Source organism: Haliaeetus leucocephalus, unplaced genomic scaffold, assembly GCF_000737465.1.
Source record: "Haliaeetus leucocephalus isolate CR32 unplaced genomic scaffold, Haliaeetus_leucocephalus-4.0 Scaffold197, whole genome shotgun sequence".
Lineage (NCBI taxonomy): Eukaryota > Metazoa > Chordata > Aves > Accipitriformes > Accipitridae > Haliaeetus > Haliaeetus leucocephalus.
Window position 1 is genome coordinate 381,078 of NW_010972633.1, and position 20,266 is coordinate 401,343.

Sequence of the window (20,266 nt, forward strand, 5' to 3'; positions counted from 1 at the left end):
CCCCCCCCTTCTAATATGGTTTGTAAGATTATTCAACAAGGGCTTCCGACCTTCACTTCAAGCTTGTCTGTTTAGCCAGTGATACAAATTCCAGATAGCTTTATCACCCTTAACTTAGATATTGTAGGCTTCTTTGTGAGCTCGTTCATCCAGGATATTGGAATAATTTCTCTGGTTTACTAGAAATATGCCTTGCTGAAATAGTCTTTTATTTATGGACCTAGTTTTGGTCACTTAAATTAAGCTTATTTTCTGTCAACATATCCTTTTTGATGTTTAATTACTGATGATGTCTTAACCTCATAGATGATTCAGTGTTAGTGTTAGTTCTGGTATCTGTCACGCCTTGGAAAATATTAGGTCTTACTAATATTAGTGCTCTTATTAGACAAATCTTCCTTTATAGAGTAATCTGACTCTGCAAGTATCTTGGAGACCCAATTTTGCTGTTTGAGAGATTTGTCTTTCCCAATGAGGTTTTTGATCCCAGGACAGTTCTGCTTTACATGTATGCAGCTGCCCTAATATTTTATGACATAATTTTCTTCTAATGCTATCTACACATATTCTCCTATATTTTTACCTTTCCTGAGACATGAGAGCTGGGAGCTTTGGGTTGGTCTCATGGAATGGCTGGAGCAGGGAGGTTGGAGTAGTTAAGCTCTGTGCAGTAAGGGGATAGAGGGACTCCAGAGCAGGAGGCCCAGGAGACATCCTTCTGTCCACATGCCCATAGCTAGGAGCATGGCGTGGGAGTGAAAATACCTGCAGAACTGCCCTCCTCCCTGCCACCTTCTGGGACCACCCTCCCTACCTTTCTCTTTCCACATAAGCACAGGATTGCTGAACATCTTGCTCGATTCTCTTTTTGGTTTCAGAAATACATTTAGCCCCACATAGCTAATTAAAAAGCACACCTTTGTCTTATCACAAATGTTTTTCTTGTGTAAGGACAAAAGTTCCTATTCTAGCTCTTCAGTGTGTGTAGCATCTCTGATGTAAAATAAGATCAGATTTCCTCTTCCCCATCCGCTCAGCTGCATGGCTCATGTGTTTTAGCCTTCGAGATGGAGGTCATTGCACCCCAGTTTCTCACTACTTTACGTCTGATGCTCTCTTCTAATGCTGTGTTACTTAAATTCAACGCGCTGTTGACATGCACCAGATTTACCAGGATTTTTGCCAGTTTTGACTTTGTGATTCTTACAATGTTTTTAATTCTAGGAGACTCCTCAGAGGATTTTATGAAGTTTTATTTTGAAGGCATAAACTTGAAGATTTAATGTTCTATAACTTTTATAATGCCTCCTAGCCTCTGCTTTGTTGCTATTACAGTTAATGTACTGGCATGATCTTTTCTCAAGGCTGGGTGAGATGGAGTGGAGGAAACAGGAAGATTTATATGATAGCATGTTTGAATACGTTCTTTTTTTTTTTTTTTTTTTTTTTTGGTAGCAAGTGATAAGAAACTATGTTCAGAATAAAACAAAAAGAAATTTCTTGGGGTTTCAATGGATTGAAATAATTTTTTTTCTTTTCTGTAGTAAGCATGTATTTACTGTAGGGTTTTATTATATTTTCTTACAGATATTTTCTCTCAAATATCAGATTCAAATGGACTAATGATATTTACAAAGTTTGATCAGTTTTTGAAAGAAGTTCTAAAACTTCCAACAGCTGTGTTTGAGGGGCCTTCTTTTGGATACACAGAGCATTCTGTACGGACCTGTTTCCCACAACAAGTAAGAGTTAACAAAACAGGATTTTTGTATTGCTTGTTAATACCGTGCTTTCTTCTGAAGTCCACTCGCTGTGTTGGTTGTAGTTTGTATGGGTTTGGGGGGTGAGGGGGGCGGGGGGGTGGTAATATGCGCTATATAAACTAAGCAGTTTTAAGACAGTCTGAATAATTTAAAATAGTATGTCTAGGTTCTTGGCAATTAAAGGATTTTGTATGATTTTAAGTTGTTCCCCCTCCTTGAAGGGACACTTCTGTTCCCTATCAGAACAACAGCAAGGATGACCTATTTCTATTCTAAAACATGAAACAGCATTTTTATTATTTTCCCTTGATTTTTTTTTAAGCTTTCTCAGTATGTTAAGAGTATTACTGTCAACAAATCACTTGCTAGTTGGTTAGGTCTGTACAAAATAAATATGTTTATTGTACACGTAGTTTATTTTATGTATGTGTAGTTTATTTTTAAATCAATTTCACTGTTGTGCTTATTGGTATAGCTGTTTTTTCCAAAATATTTCCATTAAATGTAATGTTTGGAATAGATGGTGTAGTAATGATCTTAAAAGAGCTTTTTATTTCTTTATGCATTTTAGTTGTAATTTAATTGTTCCAAGGATTTCTTTCTGATTTGAGATAATGTAAATAGTATAAATAACCCTTAAATCAACTGTAAACATGAACCTAGATAATCTTAGGCCTAAGATTAAATGTTTAGATTCTGGTCATGATTACATTCCAGAAAAAATATTTCTGAAGTATTTAGATTTAGAATTTATAGCCACTTTTCCTAAATTTAAATAGCAATCAGTATACTTGAAATACAGCACAGTAGGAACCAGCCTTTGATTTAGGAAATGATGAGGGCTCCAGCTCATCTGTGAGTTACTGAGGACAGAGTTTCGTTTTACTAATAGTGTAATTAATAAATATTTTTTTTCTTTTTCCATACTGGCTGAGGCATTTGTGGGCCATACTTGTTCCCACGGACATGCCACCCTTTCTGTTATGTCAGTGCAAGCTGCTTATGCACGTAGGTAAACTGATCCGATCAAATCAAGTTTCATGTTAGTGGCAGTGCTGTTGAATGCAAAACCTCGGCCTCACTATGGAGCTGTAGAAGTCAGACTTTGGATTCTAAGTTCTATGTGCCCTTTCTGTTGTCTGCAAAGGCAATGGGGACAGGGGTTTTGTTTTGTTCAGAAGCCCACACTCTGGAAGTGACCATTTCTCTCTTAACCATAAAGAGAGGCTAGTGTAGCGAGCTGGACTTTGACAGTTGACTGAGATTTCTAAGGTACTTGATGCAAATCTCGCCATGGTAGCCAAGTGAGGTATAGTAACTGCCCATGAATACGAGCCAGCAGTGTGCCCAGGTGGCCAAGAAGGCCAAGGGCATCCTGGCTTGTATCAGAAACAGTGTGGCCAACAGGACCAGGGAAGGGATCGCCCCCCTGTGCTCGGCACTGGTGAGGCCACACCTCGAGTCCCGTGTTCAATTTTGGGCCTCTCGCTACAGGAAAGACATGGAGGTGCTGGAGTGTGTCCAGAGAGCAGCAACGAAGCTGGTGAAGGGTCTAGAGCACAAGTCTTATGAGGAGTGGCTGAGGAACTGGGGTTGTTTAGCCTGGAGAAAAGGAGGCTGAGGGGAGACCTTATCGCTCCCTACAACTACCTGAAAGGAGGTTGTAGTGAGGTGGGTCTCGGTCTCTTTTCCCAAGTAAGAAGTGATAGGATGAGAGTAAATGGCCTCAAGTTGTACCAGGGGAGGTTTAGATTGGATATTAGGAAAAATTTCTTCACGGACAGGGTTGTCAAGCACTGGAACAGGCTGCCCAGGGAAGTGGTTGAGCCACCATCCCTGGAGATATTTAAAAGACTTGTAGACATGGTGCTTAGGGCCATGGTTTAGTGGTGGACTTGGCAGTGCTAGGTTAACGGTTGGACTTGATGATCTTAAGGGTCTTTTCCAACCTAAATGATTCTACGATTCTGTGATTTGCACGTGGCTTGCCTGCAGCATGTCTTAGCACTCTTTGACTTTGGCTCCCATGAACAATAAAGCTGATTCTTCATATTGATTCACTTTTAGAAATTCCTTGGCTCTCATTTTATTCAGGAAAACAAAATCCCTAGTGTAAGGCCAGGTTTGTAGAGAGTAGTAATGTGTTTTTAATTAATCCAGATATACACTGTACCCCAAGACAGTTCTTTCATTGATTTGAAAACATTGAAATAAACAGGTCCTGGGAAGTAGATAGATAATGTCTTAGATTTAATTCCATTTTCTTATGCCTCCCAGATCTGAAAATAAGCTTCCCAAAGGTACTTCTGTGATATTCTCCTTTTACAGCCTATCATTTTGCTGAAATTCTCTCCAGATGGCATTGATAAAGCTGTGGACATGATGGACATACAAGCTACATCTGTACTAGTTAACTAAACAGTGCCTAGAGCTGTTCTGTGGTCCTAAGGCCAACTGGAATGGTCTAACCACATCCATGCTATTGAACTCTCTTATTCCCTCAAGCAGGGTGGTTACATGGAAGCTGTTTATTAAAAATGATTCCTAGCTGATATTAACACCTGATCTGGCTGCTGGAATCATTTGGGAGAGTGAGTGGTTAAACCAGGCACAGGTTTAATAACATAAAAGCATGCATGATTGAGTTTTAGTGCCAGGAACATTCTCTAGTGTTATTTAAACTGCCAAAAGACAAATCCTTCCTGGCCAGCTGTGGTTCCTGGCTTACCAATGGAGGTCCTGGTTCTAGGAGCCACTTCTTTCAGGTGCCAAAGGCTGATAATTTACTGCTGTCTGAGTGGTGAAAGGGCAGACAGGCAAAGAAGTGTCAGTGATTGTATACGCTCCACAGCTCTCTTTCATTTCTTGGGTCACAGATAGAATAATTCAAACTTGTTGCCCATGCAAAATGGAGTTTATCGAGATGCTTTTGGCAAGAGCTGCATTCTTTGTGATGGCTTCCAGATGTATAAAGAGTTTCCAGTAATAATTTACTATTCTAGGTCAAGTGGGGGCTTCCACAGATGTAAGGTATCATGTCATACTTTTCTTAAGACTTGTTCACTTGGCTACAGTCCATCTGTTTGTTAGAGATGATGTATCACCATGACATTCCCTGCCTCAGTCAGAATCTTTCTGTGTTTATGGCACAGCCTGCCCTGTCATTGCAGAGGTGTGTCCGCTTTATATCTCATTTACAGAGCAGTTTAATTTCTACTGAGCTGAGAAGTTCACCTTGGAGACTTAGGAGCCAGGAGCTTGGCTTCTGTACAGTCAAACTGCACGTTATTCTGTTGAAACTCAGCAGCACAAATTATACAAGCAGGCCTAGATAGGCATTGGTTTGTGCGTACCTCACATGAAAGCTTTGCTAAAGCATTGGCTAACTTAGGCTTCATGGATGGTATGGCTGGTAGCTGAACTGACTGCACAAGCTTAAGAGTGTCAGAAGGATGGTCAGGAGGTACAGTCTTATTAAAGTGACTAATAAGAATATTAAGAACAGGATGGCCGTGTGTATAAAGGATGGTGTAAGCATACTGTGATAGAGTTGCAGTTTAAGCACAAGATGCAGGACAGTTAGAGATACAGGTGGGGTCTAATACACAGCTGGTGTACATAGATTGGTGTAACTTGTTTTGATCACCGCAGAGTTAAAAATTGCATATCTTTGTGTTGGCTCAGAGGATGTGGTTTTGTGCCAGTATTTTGTGGGGAAATATATGCATTAACATCTTGTTGAAACAAGCATGTTGGCAGTGTAACAATAAAACTGGCTGAGTTTTTGCTATTGAAGCAAGCCTATGGTCGTCTTCTAAATGTAAGAATAACATTGGTAAAACCTGCCACTGCACCACCTGCAAGAAGATCTGAGACTACAGAGCTATTAAGAGAAGTAGGTATGCTAACAGCAATTGGTAAAAACAGTTATTAAAATAGGATAGAGAGTAAGCGGGTGATTACAGAGAGCATCTATGCAGAAATGCATTTGTTCTCCTGCGGAGCATTTGACCCTCACAACTGGTTGTGCCTTCACATTTACTAATGTTCGGTTTATGTTCTTGGAACCTGCTTGGAAGATTATTTGATTGTTGTTGCATCACAAATGGTGATTGAGTGATGTTTTTGGGTTGCTCCATGGTTGGGTTTTGAACTCAGTAGGAAACATTAGACCAGTGACAAAAAAAGGCTTTATCTAGGCTTCTACTCTGACACATAATTTCCAGGAGAAGGAGACTGCGGTTTGCTTTCCTGTCAACTCAGCCATTACCGAGAATGCCTATGCCCAGACAGACAAGATGTAGCAGTGATAACGCTGTGTGATTCTTTTTGGTCAATTGGTGGCAAAATATCCTACTTGTATTGGTGAAAAAAAACACAAAGTCTGTGCCCCGACTGCCCTCTTGTGAAGTACATGGAAGTTGCATCACTCCATACACAGGCTTTGACAACTCATAAGGTTCTCCATGCTTAAAGGGAACCCGTTTTTTTTCTTTGAGGAACATCCTTGTCTATAGCAGGAAGAAACTTTCCTGCTAGGTTTAGGTTCTTCCACCACTGTTTGTCTCATATACCACTCTCTAATCATAGACTCTTAGAATCATAGAATGGTTTGGGTCAGAAGAGATCTCTGATGATCATCTAGTCCAACCCCCTGCCATGGGCAGGGATGTCTTTCACTGGATCAGGTTGCTCAAAGCCCCATCCAACCTGACCTTGAAAGCTTCCAGTGGTGAGGCATCCACAACTTCTCTGGGCAACCTGTTCCAATGTCTCACCACCCTCATCAAAAACATTTCTTCCTCATGTCCAATTTAAACTAAACCTACCCTTCTTCAAGTTTAAAACCATTACCCCTTGTCCTATCACTACATGCCCTGGTAAAAAGTCTTTCTCTGTATTTCATAAAACCCCATTTATATATTGAAAGACCACAATAAGATCACCTCCCTGTCTTCTGTATGTTTCGACATGTTTAAATGGCTGCTGCCATTTAACAACATAAGCACAGTGGTTTCTGATTGTGTGAGCAGCCCTTTGTGGTCTCAGACATCGCATACCACTCAGTTAATTCCCAGTTAAAAACTGTGGTGGTTCTTCTATCAGAAGGCTTGGTTCAGTATATTTAGAGTGTTTCATGGCCTTACCGAGAGGTGCATTTGTTAAAATATTTTGGATTTCTTCAGCCAAAGAGAGGGGAAGGCAGGTTGACTGTGTGTAGGTATTAATAGCCTGAAAGATGACTTGGCTTTGAGGAGGAGGGAAGGCTGGGATTGCCAGGCAAGATCCAGGCATTTGTTCTTGTCCAGGTAGTGCGTCTGATGTTGTATCTGGCAAAGGAAATTCTTGGACTGTCTTGTAGGAGCAGTTAAATATTCAGGAAAAGTTTTCATTTACTAAGCAGAGAGACTGGAACAAGGACACCTTATAGAAGTCAGAAGAAGTAAGATTAAATATTTCTTAGAATTTTCCTTAACGGTAACTGGGATAGATAATTATAATTCCATATTATCTCTCCAGGGTAGTTAGCTGCAGAGGTATTAGATATACATATTTGCCACTAATCATGAAAATACTGATGCTTTAAATTTAAACATTCTGTTTAATTAAAAAAAAACAAACATCCAACAACAAACAAAAAAAAACCCAAACAAAAAAAACCCCAAACAACCAACCCACAACTAAAAAAAAACCCTGCAAACAAAAAACACCTTAATTTTTGGCATGATAGTTGCAAGTGAAAGCTACAGTTAGTTTCACAGCTCCTAGAAAACCAGACTTGCTTTTCCTCTAGCTCTGCTTACCCTCCCTGTTGTGGATGCTTTTTGGAGTAACACTGCCATATGCTAAGGTGAGAAAAAAGTGCCATCTGACCAGCTGGTCTTCTGCCTGTGAGAAGTTCTTAAGCATCTAGCTTATTGTATGCAAAAGCCAACATATTCTTTCTTTGTATCCATAATATTCTTAGCTGTTTTTCTTACCAATTATCTCCATCTGTTTGTATTTGCAGCAGATATTTTCTCTTGCTCACTTGAATTTGAAACCTTAGAAAATATTACTCTTAACATGCCTGACTTCCTTCTCGTAATGATTTAATTTCAATTTTGTTTTTATTGACAGTTTTTTAAAATCTTAGCCTAGTTCTCCCCTTGCCTCTTTTCTTCTTATTTTGCCTTTTTAGAAAAAATTCATTTACTGTATGGATCACGTATGAATATTAGTTGTAATTACTCTTTTATGTGCGTCTACTTTTTTCAGTGCTGTCTGTATGTTTGAAATACCGTTTTCTACATTGTCAAATAACCTCTGCTCACATTTGTTCTATTCCTCTTCAAAATAAGACTCTTTAACTGCAACTCAGGAACTAATCCTGACTGACTAGTCCTCCATTTTTTGGAGTTTTCTGTTCATCTGTTTGTCACTTATTTTTGTATGATTATATCATGTGTATTCTAATACCTTCTTTGTAGTGTTACTGTTTGCCTAATGTAGACTGAAACTCCCTGAGCAAAGAAGTTGTGATATTTATCTCTTTATAGCATATGAAATATTCCTGGTAGACAGAAGTTGAGTCATAGAGAGATTTGAAGGCTGAAGTAGTTTTGGTATACAAAATTGAAATTTTCCTTATAATTAAGTTCTATTTTTCTTTTCTTTGCAGAAAAAGATCATGCTAAACATGTTTTTAGACACATTGATGGCTGATCCACCTCCTCAGTGCCTTGTGTGGCTGCCTCTCATGCACAGACTTGCCCATGTTGAAAATGGTAAATTAAATATTTTCTTGTTTGAAACATCTGGTCAGAGCAGGGTTTCTGTTCAACATATGTAAATATGCTGTCCTTTCTCATATAACGAAGCACTTAATGCCTTAATCATTCCCACTGTAATGGTCTTAGTCTCAGAGCTTTTAGGCCCAGACTTTTGTTGGAGTGAAGTGTTGTACACTTCTGGGATGAAGACTGATTCTTTATGAAATCATCAGCAATAATGCAAAACACGATTAGTTTTAGACTTCTAGCATCGCCAGTAGTGGAAGATGAAAAAACAAGCAGCAGAAAAATGATATTCTCTAAATGTTCATGTTTATTCTGAAACTTTTAAAAATCTTCACTTGAACTGTGCTTCAACATACGCTTTCAAGTGCTGACTCCCAAAGATTTTGGTACCCATTCAAATGTCTGTCTTGAGTAGCATTTAAGCACATGAGTCACTTCAGTGCTCACTATGGGAGGCAAATGCTGAGCTCCTCTCACTTCCAGACCTTTTCTTAGCTAAAATATCCTGGGTTTACTGCCTATGGAAAGTATTTAAGGAGCAATAAGGGATGGAAAACTGAAGATTAACAGTGAGAAAGAGTGATGAAAGAGTCATGTGGCTGAGAGGGCTTTATGGAGTTCAGGAAAGCAAAAAGATTTCCTGCAGAAAGCTGTGCAAGTGTATCAAAACTATTTGTTGTTTTTAGTGGCCAAAAAGTTGCTGTGTTTAATTTCTTGCACAGTTGCACACAGTACATGTGTATGATGTTTTGTATGTGAATTCTAGGGAAGAAAAAAAACCAAAACTTTTTTTTTCTTCGCCCATAAACTAAACTTCATCTTTTGTTTCCTGCCCCACAGAGTAAAATCATGTTATCATCCTTCAAAACTCCTGCCCTACTAGTTGTAAACTCTTCTTCCACTTAGTGCGTTTATGGTCATTTCAAGGTGTATAGACGTCTTCCTTTTAAGACACAGGCAGATAAACTCTAGACTCTTTTTTCTGCTGTTTACAGGCACAGCTTGGCAGTCTGGCTTTAGCTAAGTTTTCATGATTTATATTCCATTATCTGTTTCTTGACATTTATGCCTGTGGCATGCTTAAGTGTTGCTGTGATTTTGATATGCTGGGTTTTGGCATTTGTTTCATTGTATTCTCTTGATCCTCTTGCAAAGCATATCTGGTTGTGAATTTAATCTGCATTTGTTCATCAGTGAACAAGATCAGAGTTGCAATGCTCAATGGGCCTTTTCCTTCTGTATTGCAACAGAAGACATGGTGAATTTCCCAACTGCTTGATATGTTTACAGTAATTTCCTGATGACTGTGGGTCTCATTAAAAAAGTGATTTTTAAAAGAATTTTGAGGGGAGCAATTTCATGGAGACAAATCTTATGGGAAAACTTACCAAAAAGGTGAGAAGTCCGATCTATTTAAAATATTAGGTAAACTACAGTACTGCAGTGTCTTTCCCATCCTTATGGGCCAGGTTGCACTAATAGAAGGGCAGCAGCGACTTCTTGCTTTCTTCTTCCTTTATCCTCTTACCCTTATAAACTTGTACTTCAAGAAAAGCACATAAAGTGAAATAAATATAGTAAGGAAATGGGCAGTAAAATTGTTTATATGGATTACAAGTCAGGATAGAATTACACAGAGCTTAGGCAAGGGTAAAATGTTTAAACAATGTTTGGACAGAAATGAAATGGTGGAAAGATCTGGAGACAATCCACAGTCTGATCTTTTTTCTGCTTGAAACTACCTGAAAGAAATTACTAGATACCCAGAATAATATCATCTTTATAGATCAGTGCATGTGTTCCTATATTATCTGACAGCTTCTGCCCTTATTGTGCTATATGGCTGCTCCATAACATGCAGATCCCTATTCAGCCATCTTCACTGGGAGCAGTTGCATAAGTGCCCCTTTTGTTGACACTTTCTTCCAAGCAGCAAGAGACTCTTCCCTCCCTGTTCATCTCTTCTGCCAGCCAGTCCCCAGATTTAATCCTGTGTTACACATAGGTTTAGCAGTCAGATAACTTGGTAGGATAACTTTTAACATTTGTGGCATTAGAATTATGTTTCTAATTCTTATAAGCCTCTTCTACAGCTACCTCCCAAGCTGTTTGCTGAATTTAGTTACCATTGATAATTCGTGCCAGTGTTCTTGCCCTCTAAGTTACTACAATTGTTTTTTTTTCCTCAGAAACTTTTATTCTGTTGCAAATGGTATTTTTGCTCCAGAGTCAGGCAGCAGTTCCTCTGCTTAAAAGATCTGATGAGAAATCATTGCAGCTGATGTAGAGGTATGTGGCAAGCCACAGCAGGCTTAGCAGGTGGGGGAGATCAAGTCTGGATTATGTCCCTGCAGTAAAAGAAGTTAAGGGAGGATTGGTGTTGGGGCCTGACTATGGGAAGGTAAAAATAGCAAATTTGAAGGATAGAGACTGTAGAAGGAATGAGTTTGGGATTACTGGGACATGTGGTAGGAAAAGAAATGTTGAGGGAAGACACAGCTCTGATTACTGATGTGCCAGCTAAGGAAAAAGCAGGCCAGAAGCTTTCATGGTTTAAAGTCTGGGACAGGACATATGCAAGAGTTCATTGTTGCTATGGATCTGGATTGAATATCTCCTATTAAATGGTCATTTTCAATGTTTAAAAAGCAGAAGATGGAAGATGTGAAGCTTGTGCTGAGAATGGCTACTGCTGTGGCTTCTGTGACTAAATTAATATGAAGTTACTTTGTAAGTGTTGTGTGTGTTAATATCTGCATATTTAAAAAAACCATAAATTTTGTTGAAATGTATGATTGTAAGAGGTTACAGGAACGCCTGTCTCCTCTCACTTGAAAACTTTTCCAGAACATGGGCAAAAACATGAAAGAAACAGAAATCAATGCTGATTTAAAACAGGATCATCTTTTTTTTGTTTGTGGTGGTATGTTGTACTAATGCCTTCAGTCAGACTTTTGGCAGCCTTACAAGCCTGCCAAAACTGGTCCTCTGATTTGGAGGAAAGAATTGGCCACAAAGATTCTCTCGTCTTCATCTGTTACGTGATAATTGGCTACTGCTGCGAGTGCATTCTTCTTTGAGACATTGCCTCCACTTCTAATCCTGATCGGTTGTTCAGTGCTGGGTGTAGGACTGCTCTTTTCCAGGACTGGCATGGTGGGAACTTCAGCACTGGATAGGGTAGGAATTGGCATCTCCCTATGGCAGTTGTGGAGCTGAAATCTGCGACATTAGGTTCCCAGACAAAATACTGACATTGTTCCATAAAGTGTTGCACAATTATTAATAGGGCTTAAGTTTCAGACGTTGATTTGGGCCCTTATTGAATTTGGTACACTCAGTTTTTAAATTTTAAGCTGCAGCTGGCACCTGTGTTTCAGCACTGTACAAAATTTCTTAGTGTCAGGTTCTCACATCCAGTGTAAACTAAAATCAGCAGCAGTGACAATAGGGAGAGTAACTCTGATATCCACCCAGATGCTGCGTGCTTTACTAGGGTTGCTACTGAAGCTCTCTCTAGCTGATGAACCTCTGTTATGTTGCGATCTGATACTAGAACTTGTGAGAACTGTGAAACATTTCCACTTTTACCAGTGGAAATTTATAAAGGCAGACAAAAGGGAAGCTCATGATAAATAGCCTCCCTGCTCAAGGTGAACTTCATTTTCTAGCACTATGCAGATATTTTTTTTTTAATTTTGTTTTTACTGTGGATGCTTTACTAGAGGTGCTGAACTGTTTCTTCAGAATAGGTTTTCAAGGCTGTAGTCAGTTATCCTGAAATGTATAAGATGATTCTCCCAGTGCAGATTCATGAGAATGTGAGGTCTTAAAAATAATTTTGCCTCTTTCCTCATGAGCCTCACGAAATTCAGCACTGAAAAGGAATAACCCCATGCACCAGTGCACACTGGGGACCGACTGGCTAGAAAACAGTTTGGCAGAAGAGGACCTGGGGGTCCTGGTGGACACGGAGTTGAGCATAAGCCAGCAATGCCATCTTGAAGCAAAAAAGGCCAACAGTGTCCTGGGCTGCATTAGGAAGAGCATAGCTAGCAGGTTGAGGGAGATGTTTATTGCCCTCTGTTCAGCACTGGTGAGACCACATCTGGAATACTGTGTCCAGTGCTGGGCTCTCCAGTACAAGGGAGATATGGACTTTACTGAAGTGAGTCCAGCAAAGGGCCACAAAGATGATGAAGGGACTGCAGCATGTGTGGTACAAGGATAGGCTGAGAGAGGTGGGACTGCTTAGCCTCGAGAGGAGAAGGCTCAGGGAGACCTTATCAACATGTGTAAACAACTGGTGGGAAGCAGTAAAGAAGATAGAACTATGCTCTTCTCAGTGGTATCCAGTGGCAGGACAAGAGGCAATGGGCACAAATGGAAATACAGGAAATTCTGTTTAAACATAACAAGATTTTTTTTTTTTATTGTAAGGGTGGTCAAACTCTGCGTCATCAGGTTGCCCAGGTTGTGGAGTCTCCATCCTTGGAGATATTGAGAACCCAACTGGACAATTGCCTGAGCACCCTGCTCTGGTGGACCCTGCTTTGAGCAGCTCTCCAGAGGTCCCTTCCATCCTCAGCTGTTCAACGATTTTGTGATTCTAGGTATGATTGCAATGAGAATCATTAAATCATTCCTTGAAGTTCTCCTCTTCCGTGAGTCTGTAAACAATGTTTATTTGATAAAAATGGGCTCAGTCTATAAAGATCCATCCTTTTAAGTTTGTGTCTTTGCTACTACTATCTTGAACACTTCTCCCTGTAGTATTGGTTTAGTAGTAGTCTTGTTCTGGAATCAGTTGTTAATTTCCACTGCAAGTTAGTTTTCTTTGGATTGCACCTTGTCAGAGTGTAGTGCTTCCCTAACCTTTCTTCCCAACCTGATGTTTGTCGTCTTCACAGCTTGTAAATATTCTCATTAATTACTCTGGCAATCACTGCTGAGTTACTTCAGAGGCACTTGAACAGTTGACACCTTTAAAAAAAAAAAAAAAAAATCCTGCAATTTCCTTGGTTGTCTTTTCAACTCTGATATAAGCAAAAGGCAATTAAGCTCTGAACTGAGCTTGTTTTGTTGGCGACATAACATTTACAGGTAAAAAATAACATATCTTCTTTCTCAAGGCATCAAATAAACTCCATGGATTGCTAGTATTGATCTAAACAAATAGGCCAGCATGTTATTTTTGAGAGCCATCATCTCAATCTGCATGCTGATATGCAACCTAATAACAATATGCTTTTGTGCAGACATTCTAATCTGTTTAGTTATGCTTTTGTAGAAATAGGATCCTTTGTAAAGGCAAGTGAAAGAAGTTGTCTCAGGCTATGGGGTTTTTTTCTCTCCCATTTATAACAAAGCGAAAATATAGAAAGAACATCTAGCTTTTAAGCTTGCCATTGCTGTTATCTTAAGCTTATATTAACATTTGTAGAAATACTTTGCTAGCTCATAGACTCTTTAGGGTAAGGATTGTATCTTACCTGAAATACAAAAATTTAAAAAAACCAAATGTGTGTGGTAGGGAGAATGCAGTTCCTGTCTGGGAGTTCCTAATTAAAAAATGTTCCATACCATTTTTTTTTAACCATGTCAGGTCATTCTTCAGTCAGGTATTATAATTCAAGCTTTGGCTGCCTTCTGTGACAAATAAGTCTTTAACTTTCCCGGAAGATCAAAATAATTACAGGAATTTCTGAATGGGGTTGAGAATTTCTGCCTTTCCTAAAATGACAAATTTGTGTTTAGCAGCTGTAAAGCAGCCTTAGCTGGGGTAAATCTTTTACTTTTTACAAGGGAAGGTAAAGCCTTGCAGTAGAATTCATTTTCAGCTTTCCTTTGAAAAAAAGGGAAAAAAGAACAACAAAAAAAAAGGCTAAAAAATCCACGGAACTGTGGTGATGATGCCATTTTTCTTTTTTGGCTTTTTCACATTTTTTGAAAGGAGGAAGGTGATTTCCCAGGAAGATACGCAAGATGTGCTGGTGTTTTGACAGGGATGTTGAATACATGAGCCATCTTAACACTTTCCTCTAACAACATTATTCCTCTTGTGGGAGGGTGAGTGGAGGCTGGCCAAGATCACGCTCAGTTATTGCAGAGCTCTGACACCTCTCGGTGGTCTGTGTCGGATCTCTGCTCCCTTCCCCTTTCTTCCCTTCCTCGCTTCCAGATGGGCAGGTCAGTGGCTGAGCAGTATTTTCAGTGTCTGGGTGGGTTGTGTTGCCATTTCTCTGCCTTTCCTGAAGCACAGGGGAAAATCCCTTTCCAGAAGCAGAATTGCCTTATTCTCACACTTATTCTTTCTGTGCTTCCCCAGGTTTCTGTGAATTCTAGCTTCCATTAAGAAATGTAATATAAGTTTACAGACATACTCAGAATTACTTCAGAATTATCTTGATGGTGGTAAAGGAGTTCCAGTGACAGAAGCTTGTGCTTTGGATTCAGTCTGTCCTTTGCTGCTCTGAATGTATCACTGACATCCATCGAGAAACTACTCTTCCTTTTTTCCTTATTGTGATTTTTGAGACAATGTTTTTATGATTACTCAGGAGCTAAAATTTTTTCAGTTTTTGCTTTAGGGAATGTGGACACTTTCATGGAGGTCTGCATTCTCCTTGGGTTGTCAGTAGGCAAACAAAAGGCTTAATAAGAAAACTGTAGCTTTAAAATCTTCTGTACCAGCAATAGGTAATTTCCTGCACTGTCAGAGTTGTAAGTTGTCATTAAGGAAGACTCTTCTGGTTGTGAACTCTCGCCCTTAAAAACCAGTTGTAAACTTCTTAGATTCTCCAGATGATTGCTTTAAAGAAAGGGAAAGGAAGCTACAAACTGCTGTAGACATCATTATAATTAGGAAGACTGATACCCCTCTAAGAGGCGCAGTGTCATTTGTACCTACTAGTGATAACAAATGTCTGAAAGCACGTTTCAGAAAGAAGCCTCTGCAAAGATATTTTGGTCCATGCTGCCCTGGTATGTTAATTCCTGTCTGTGGTAACTTGGGTAGCATAAGTCAGTAATTCTGTGTAGCTTTTTTACAGAGTACAGGAAGATGTTAAGCTACTGCTCGGCAGACACTGCTAGACTCAGCAGAGTCTTTGCACAACTTAGACTGGGTTTTGTGATACACTTGTGTTTTTCCATGCCCTGGTTAGAGCCATCATCTGACTTGGCACCTTGGAGCGTGTCCCACTGGTGGTATTCTGTGAGTTCTTAAGTCCATCATTTCTTTTCTGGATACAAATTCTGTAATGTGTTTCAGTCTTACTCTGTTTTCCTGGTACCTAAGCTTTCCAGTGGAATGTAAATCATTTTAAAAGGTTCTTCTACATAGGCTGCTGTGTAGCACATGCCAGATTGCTTCTGTTCATCATAACCTGCTGATGCTGTCGAAGTAGTCCATCAGATCTACGTGGTCCATAGATCACAGGTTGTAAAGCAGTGTTCCACTGCAGTGAGTGGAGCAGAATGCGGTTAGTCCAGGAGATTAGCTTTTGTTCAGAGATTTGGCAGCAGAACACAGGCCCAAAGAGTATTTGGGTGTATTCACAACTGTTAATTTAGACGAAGGAGGTCAGGTTCCTGCTTTAGTCAATAGGAAGGTATAGAATCCTGCTCTGACTGCTGCCTGAGCAGACCTCTATCCACTGATTTTCGCTAAGAGTGTTAATCTCCTGGAAGAGTTCTCCTTCTGCTTATTTGAATAGTTTCCATGGAAAAATCTGCAAGTCAGAGTTGAAGCCTGGAGCTTGGCATGTACTAGACTTGATTTTTGTGGTAAAATTACATACAGCTTTATAAGGAATGCAGTATTTGGAGTAACAGGCTTTTTGTGGCTTGTTTAATCTCATAGCTAACAGTATCATTTGCATGTATTTTACATTCGAGTAATAGAATTTAGAAGTTACGGGTGTACACATCAATATTGCTGGCCTGTGTCCACTAGCACAAAGCAAAATCTTATAGCAGTATGTCTTGTTTACAGATGTAACTGTGAGTACCACATGTAAAAGAACAGTCTAATAAAAGTTTGTATTTATAGTCATGGCAAGTTCTTCAAAGCATTTCTCCTCCAACATTAATTCTGTCTTAGCCAGAGTTTTGAACAGGAGGGGTTTTTCCAAGGTTTTCCCTAAAACATTTATGTGAAAATGGTGAATTATTACATCTTCATCATGCTTTCTACTTTTATTATCTCCTCTTTGATTTCTTTTCTTGTATTTTGCAGCTGTCGTATTTTCATTTTCCTTTACCTGCTAGTTTTTTCAATGTCTCTGGGAATTTCTCCTACACAATTTAATAAAGGCTCTCTTCTTTTCCCCTACTTAGTTCTATCTACATTTTGTTATTCATACTGTTCTTCCTACAGAAATACTGTCATGTGTAAGCAGACAACTTGGATATGCTTCTCAGTTCCAGACCAGTCTCTGATCACCCAGTCCTTCATCTCTCTTAACTCTCTCATGTATCTTTAAAATTAGGATAATTTGAAACAAGATGTCCAAAGTATGGATCCACAATTTTCCTCTAAAACTCTTCTTCATTATTTCATTTTAGCAATCTATCATTTATTTTACTCTCATATTTTGGAAGCCCTAATCATATGTCCCCATGAGAAGGGCATTTTCCAGACAGAGCAAAGACTGGGGTTTGGCATCAGCAGTCAAAATATAACATAAAAGATGACTACATGGAGCCAGGGCAGTATATGGAGATTGAAATACGATGACAGTCACTGACTGTATCAGTTGAAGAAAAAGGGAAAGCAAAAACTTGCAGAACACAGATCTGTGATCAGGAATCAGAAAAAGGAGGAAAAGCCAGACAGGAGAATTGGGTTCATGGTCCAATCTCTCTGGCTGCTTCCCTCTCCTGCCCTTCCTGTGCTTTCCATCGGGAATTGGTTTGCTGGCAGGAGAAAAGGGAGGAAGGAGCAGGTTGTCCCTTTCTTGAAAGACCTGTAGGAGATTTGAGTCTGGAGTACTGGCAGCCAGAAAAGGGAATGACTGAAGACTTGGAAGCAGTGAAAAGTGCAGAGAAGCTTAAAACTCCCACTCCCATATGTGGCAAGGAGCTTTCGGTATAGGGACACCTTCAAAAGAGAAAGGTGTCAACAACAAAAAAAAGTTCAGATCACTGAGGCAGAGAAAATGCAGCATGAGCATTTTGATTAGAACAAGTATTTCAAGGGCAGGAGAAGAGTAGGAAGGAGAGAAAAAAATGGATTGGGACATGAGGTGAATTCTTGCAGTCCACAGGCAGGAGGGGTCATGGTGACTCAAGTGTGACTTGGATTTGGGCCTGTCAATGATGTGAAAAACATTTTCAATTGACCACTTCATGGCAACTACAGTCTAGTTGGATTTATGCAGATGGGAGCGTGGAAAGCAATCTGAACAGGAGAGAAGAGAAATAAAGTTTGCAACAACATATTTTATGGCATTCAGAAATGAACAAAAAAATGGGAAAAGAGTAATACCTACATTTGATCATGACATACCACCTGCAAGTAAGCCAGGAAGGGGAAGACAGCAAGTTGGTACTGGGAAGAAGCATGCTGTTCCACCTCATTTCTTTGTTTCCCATCCATAGCTAAACTTTGTCACTTTCAGAAAAAGACACAAAAAAAAACCCCAACCCCACAAACAAACAAAAAGTGCACCTCTTTGGTTTCTATCTTGATGGCCAGGTACCTTGCCCATGATCTAATAATCTCAGATACTGATTGTTCTGATCTTCTCTTTGCCAATCATTTTGAGAGCATGCTTTTCTCAGTACATTGAATACTGTCACCATTACTGTTTTGCCTCATGTTTTATTTTATCAGAATGTTGTTATTGCTTTCTTAAATCAAGCATATAAATTTCAAGGTTTTGATTCTTTGGTTCAGGATGCTGTAGTACTTTTGTCCCGTTTTCATCAATAGTAATCTCTTCTAAATGCATGGAGTCAGAGAAGATAAGAGACATTTTTGAAAAGGTAGGGAAGAAGAGACAAGATCAAGTGGCATGCAGAGGTAGACAGAACATGCTGCGATCAGCTGATACCAGTATATTGGCTTTCATTAAGGTAGTGACTTAATGCTCTGGCTTAACAGGAGACAGCATCCCTGCCACGGGCAGAAAGGATATTGCGGGAGAGTGTGGGGCTGGGGGTGCGCAAAAAAAAAAGCTTTGGGAACCTGTGACTTCACCCATCTCTCTTCCCAAAGGCAAGCTCAAGTGTATGTAAACATTCTTGAAAGATTTGCCTCACTGCTTCTTAAAATCCTCTATCAAAAACTTTCAGCACCTCTTTGGACTTGAAGCTGGGGTGAGATCAGTATTTAAATATTCTTAGGCTGAGAAAGTTTTTCCTAATGTTCTAGCATGAGTTTTTTCTTATTGCAGTTTAAACCCTTAAGTACCTGTTTTTTGGCCACTGGCTCTGGAGAATGTATTGCTATTTTTGTAAGTACCTCTTGCATGTTTGATGATACCTTCTCATAGTCTACTCCCAGCAAAGATGTCTACTAGATATTGTTCAGACAATCCTATTGCTTTCTCCTGTACGTACAATTAACCCACATCTTCCTTAAAATGTGATGCCCTAAATCGGACATTTTTGATGATCATTCAGTATGTTTATGAAAAATATTGACCCATTTGTGACTTGGAATAAAGCCCTTTGCTCATCAGATCTTTCCATTTTAACTGCTCTCTGGTCTTTTTCCAATGAGATTCACATCCAAGTTACAGTCCTTTTGTCTACTGTGTATTTCCCATTGTCATGAGAATATCATGGGAGACCAATTTTGTAAGAATGCTGAAGTAAAATGAAAAATTGATGACATTTGATGCCTGTTTCCTATTTTCAAGGTCAATTACTCTGTCATGGTAAAACATTCAGATGATTTGGCAAATACCCATGGCTCATTTCTCTGTTGTTCTTCAGGTGTTTACAGTACTGTACTTTATTATTTGTTCCAGTATGTATTCTACAAGGTAAAATAACATGAGAAGTCAGTAGTTAGGTATAACTTCACACCCTTTTAAGGATCATAATTACAATTCCTGTAATGTCTCTTTTAAATCCCCTGCTAGTTTTCTCTCATTCTGTTTTTCTAACTTTGTGAGTATTTTAACCCTCATTAATAATTTGTCCCAGTTTTCACTTCTGTAGACTTCCTTTTGAATTTTAGGTTATTAAGGAGCTATTCAATTTTAGCTATGTTGGTCTTTTACTAAAGTCTGCTCTTTTCTCTGCACTGAGATATTTTATGCTTGTTTCTTTAGCATAACTTTTTAAAGAAACTTTAAAAATTCTCCTTACTCATTTTTCCTCTTGAATTTTTTCTTCTTGTAGCTTATCTACTCATTCTCATGAGTTTACTGAAACCTGCTGCACTGAAGTCGTGTTTTCTCTCCTCTACTTCCTAAAATTCACAAAATTACTCTGTTGGCATGTTAACTTAAGGTCACTTGTCATCATCTTTTTCAGCCAGTTTTTTTCTACTGTTTGATCCAAATCTAGAAGTCTTCCTTTTCATTGCTTTCTTTACCTTTTCTATTTTAAAAAAAAAAAAAAAAGTCACCAGTTCCTCTACAGTCCATTCCCAAAGGGCATTTGTATATTGAAATCGTCTACCATGATCAGGTCCTTTGCTTTATACAGTGTTGCTACCTGCTGCAATAGAGCATCATCTACCTGGTGATCTTGGCTTAATTATCCATG

At 39.2% G+C, this 20,266-nt stretch overlaps 1 protein-coding gene across 2 annotated transcripts in view; it reads left to right on the forward strand.

The window, feature by feature from the left end:
- The window catches only part of DTNB (dystrobrevin, beta), a 202,114-nt gene that overhangs the window by 35,918 nt on the left and 145,930 nt on the right, over positions 1-20,266 (forward strand). For both annotated transcript variants that reach the window (XM_010565883.1, XM_010565882.1), the window contains 2 exons: positions 1,588-1,742; positions 8,425-8,530. In XM_010565883.1, the coding sequence (XP_010564185.1) occupies positions 1,588-1,742; positions 8,425-8,530 (261 nt within the window). The remainder of the gene's footprint in view (positions 1-1,587; positions 1,743-8,424; positions 8,531-20,266) is intronic.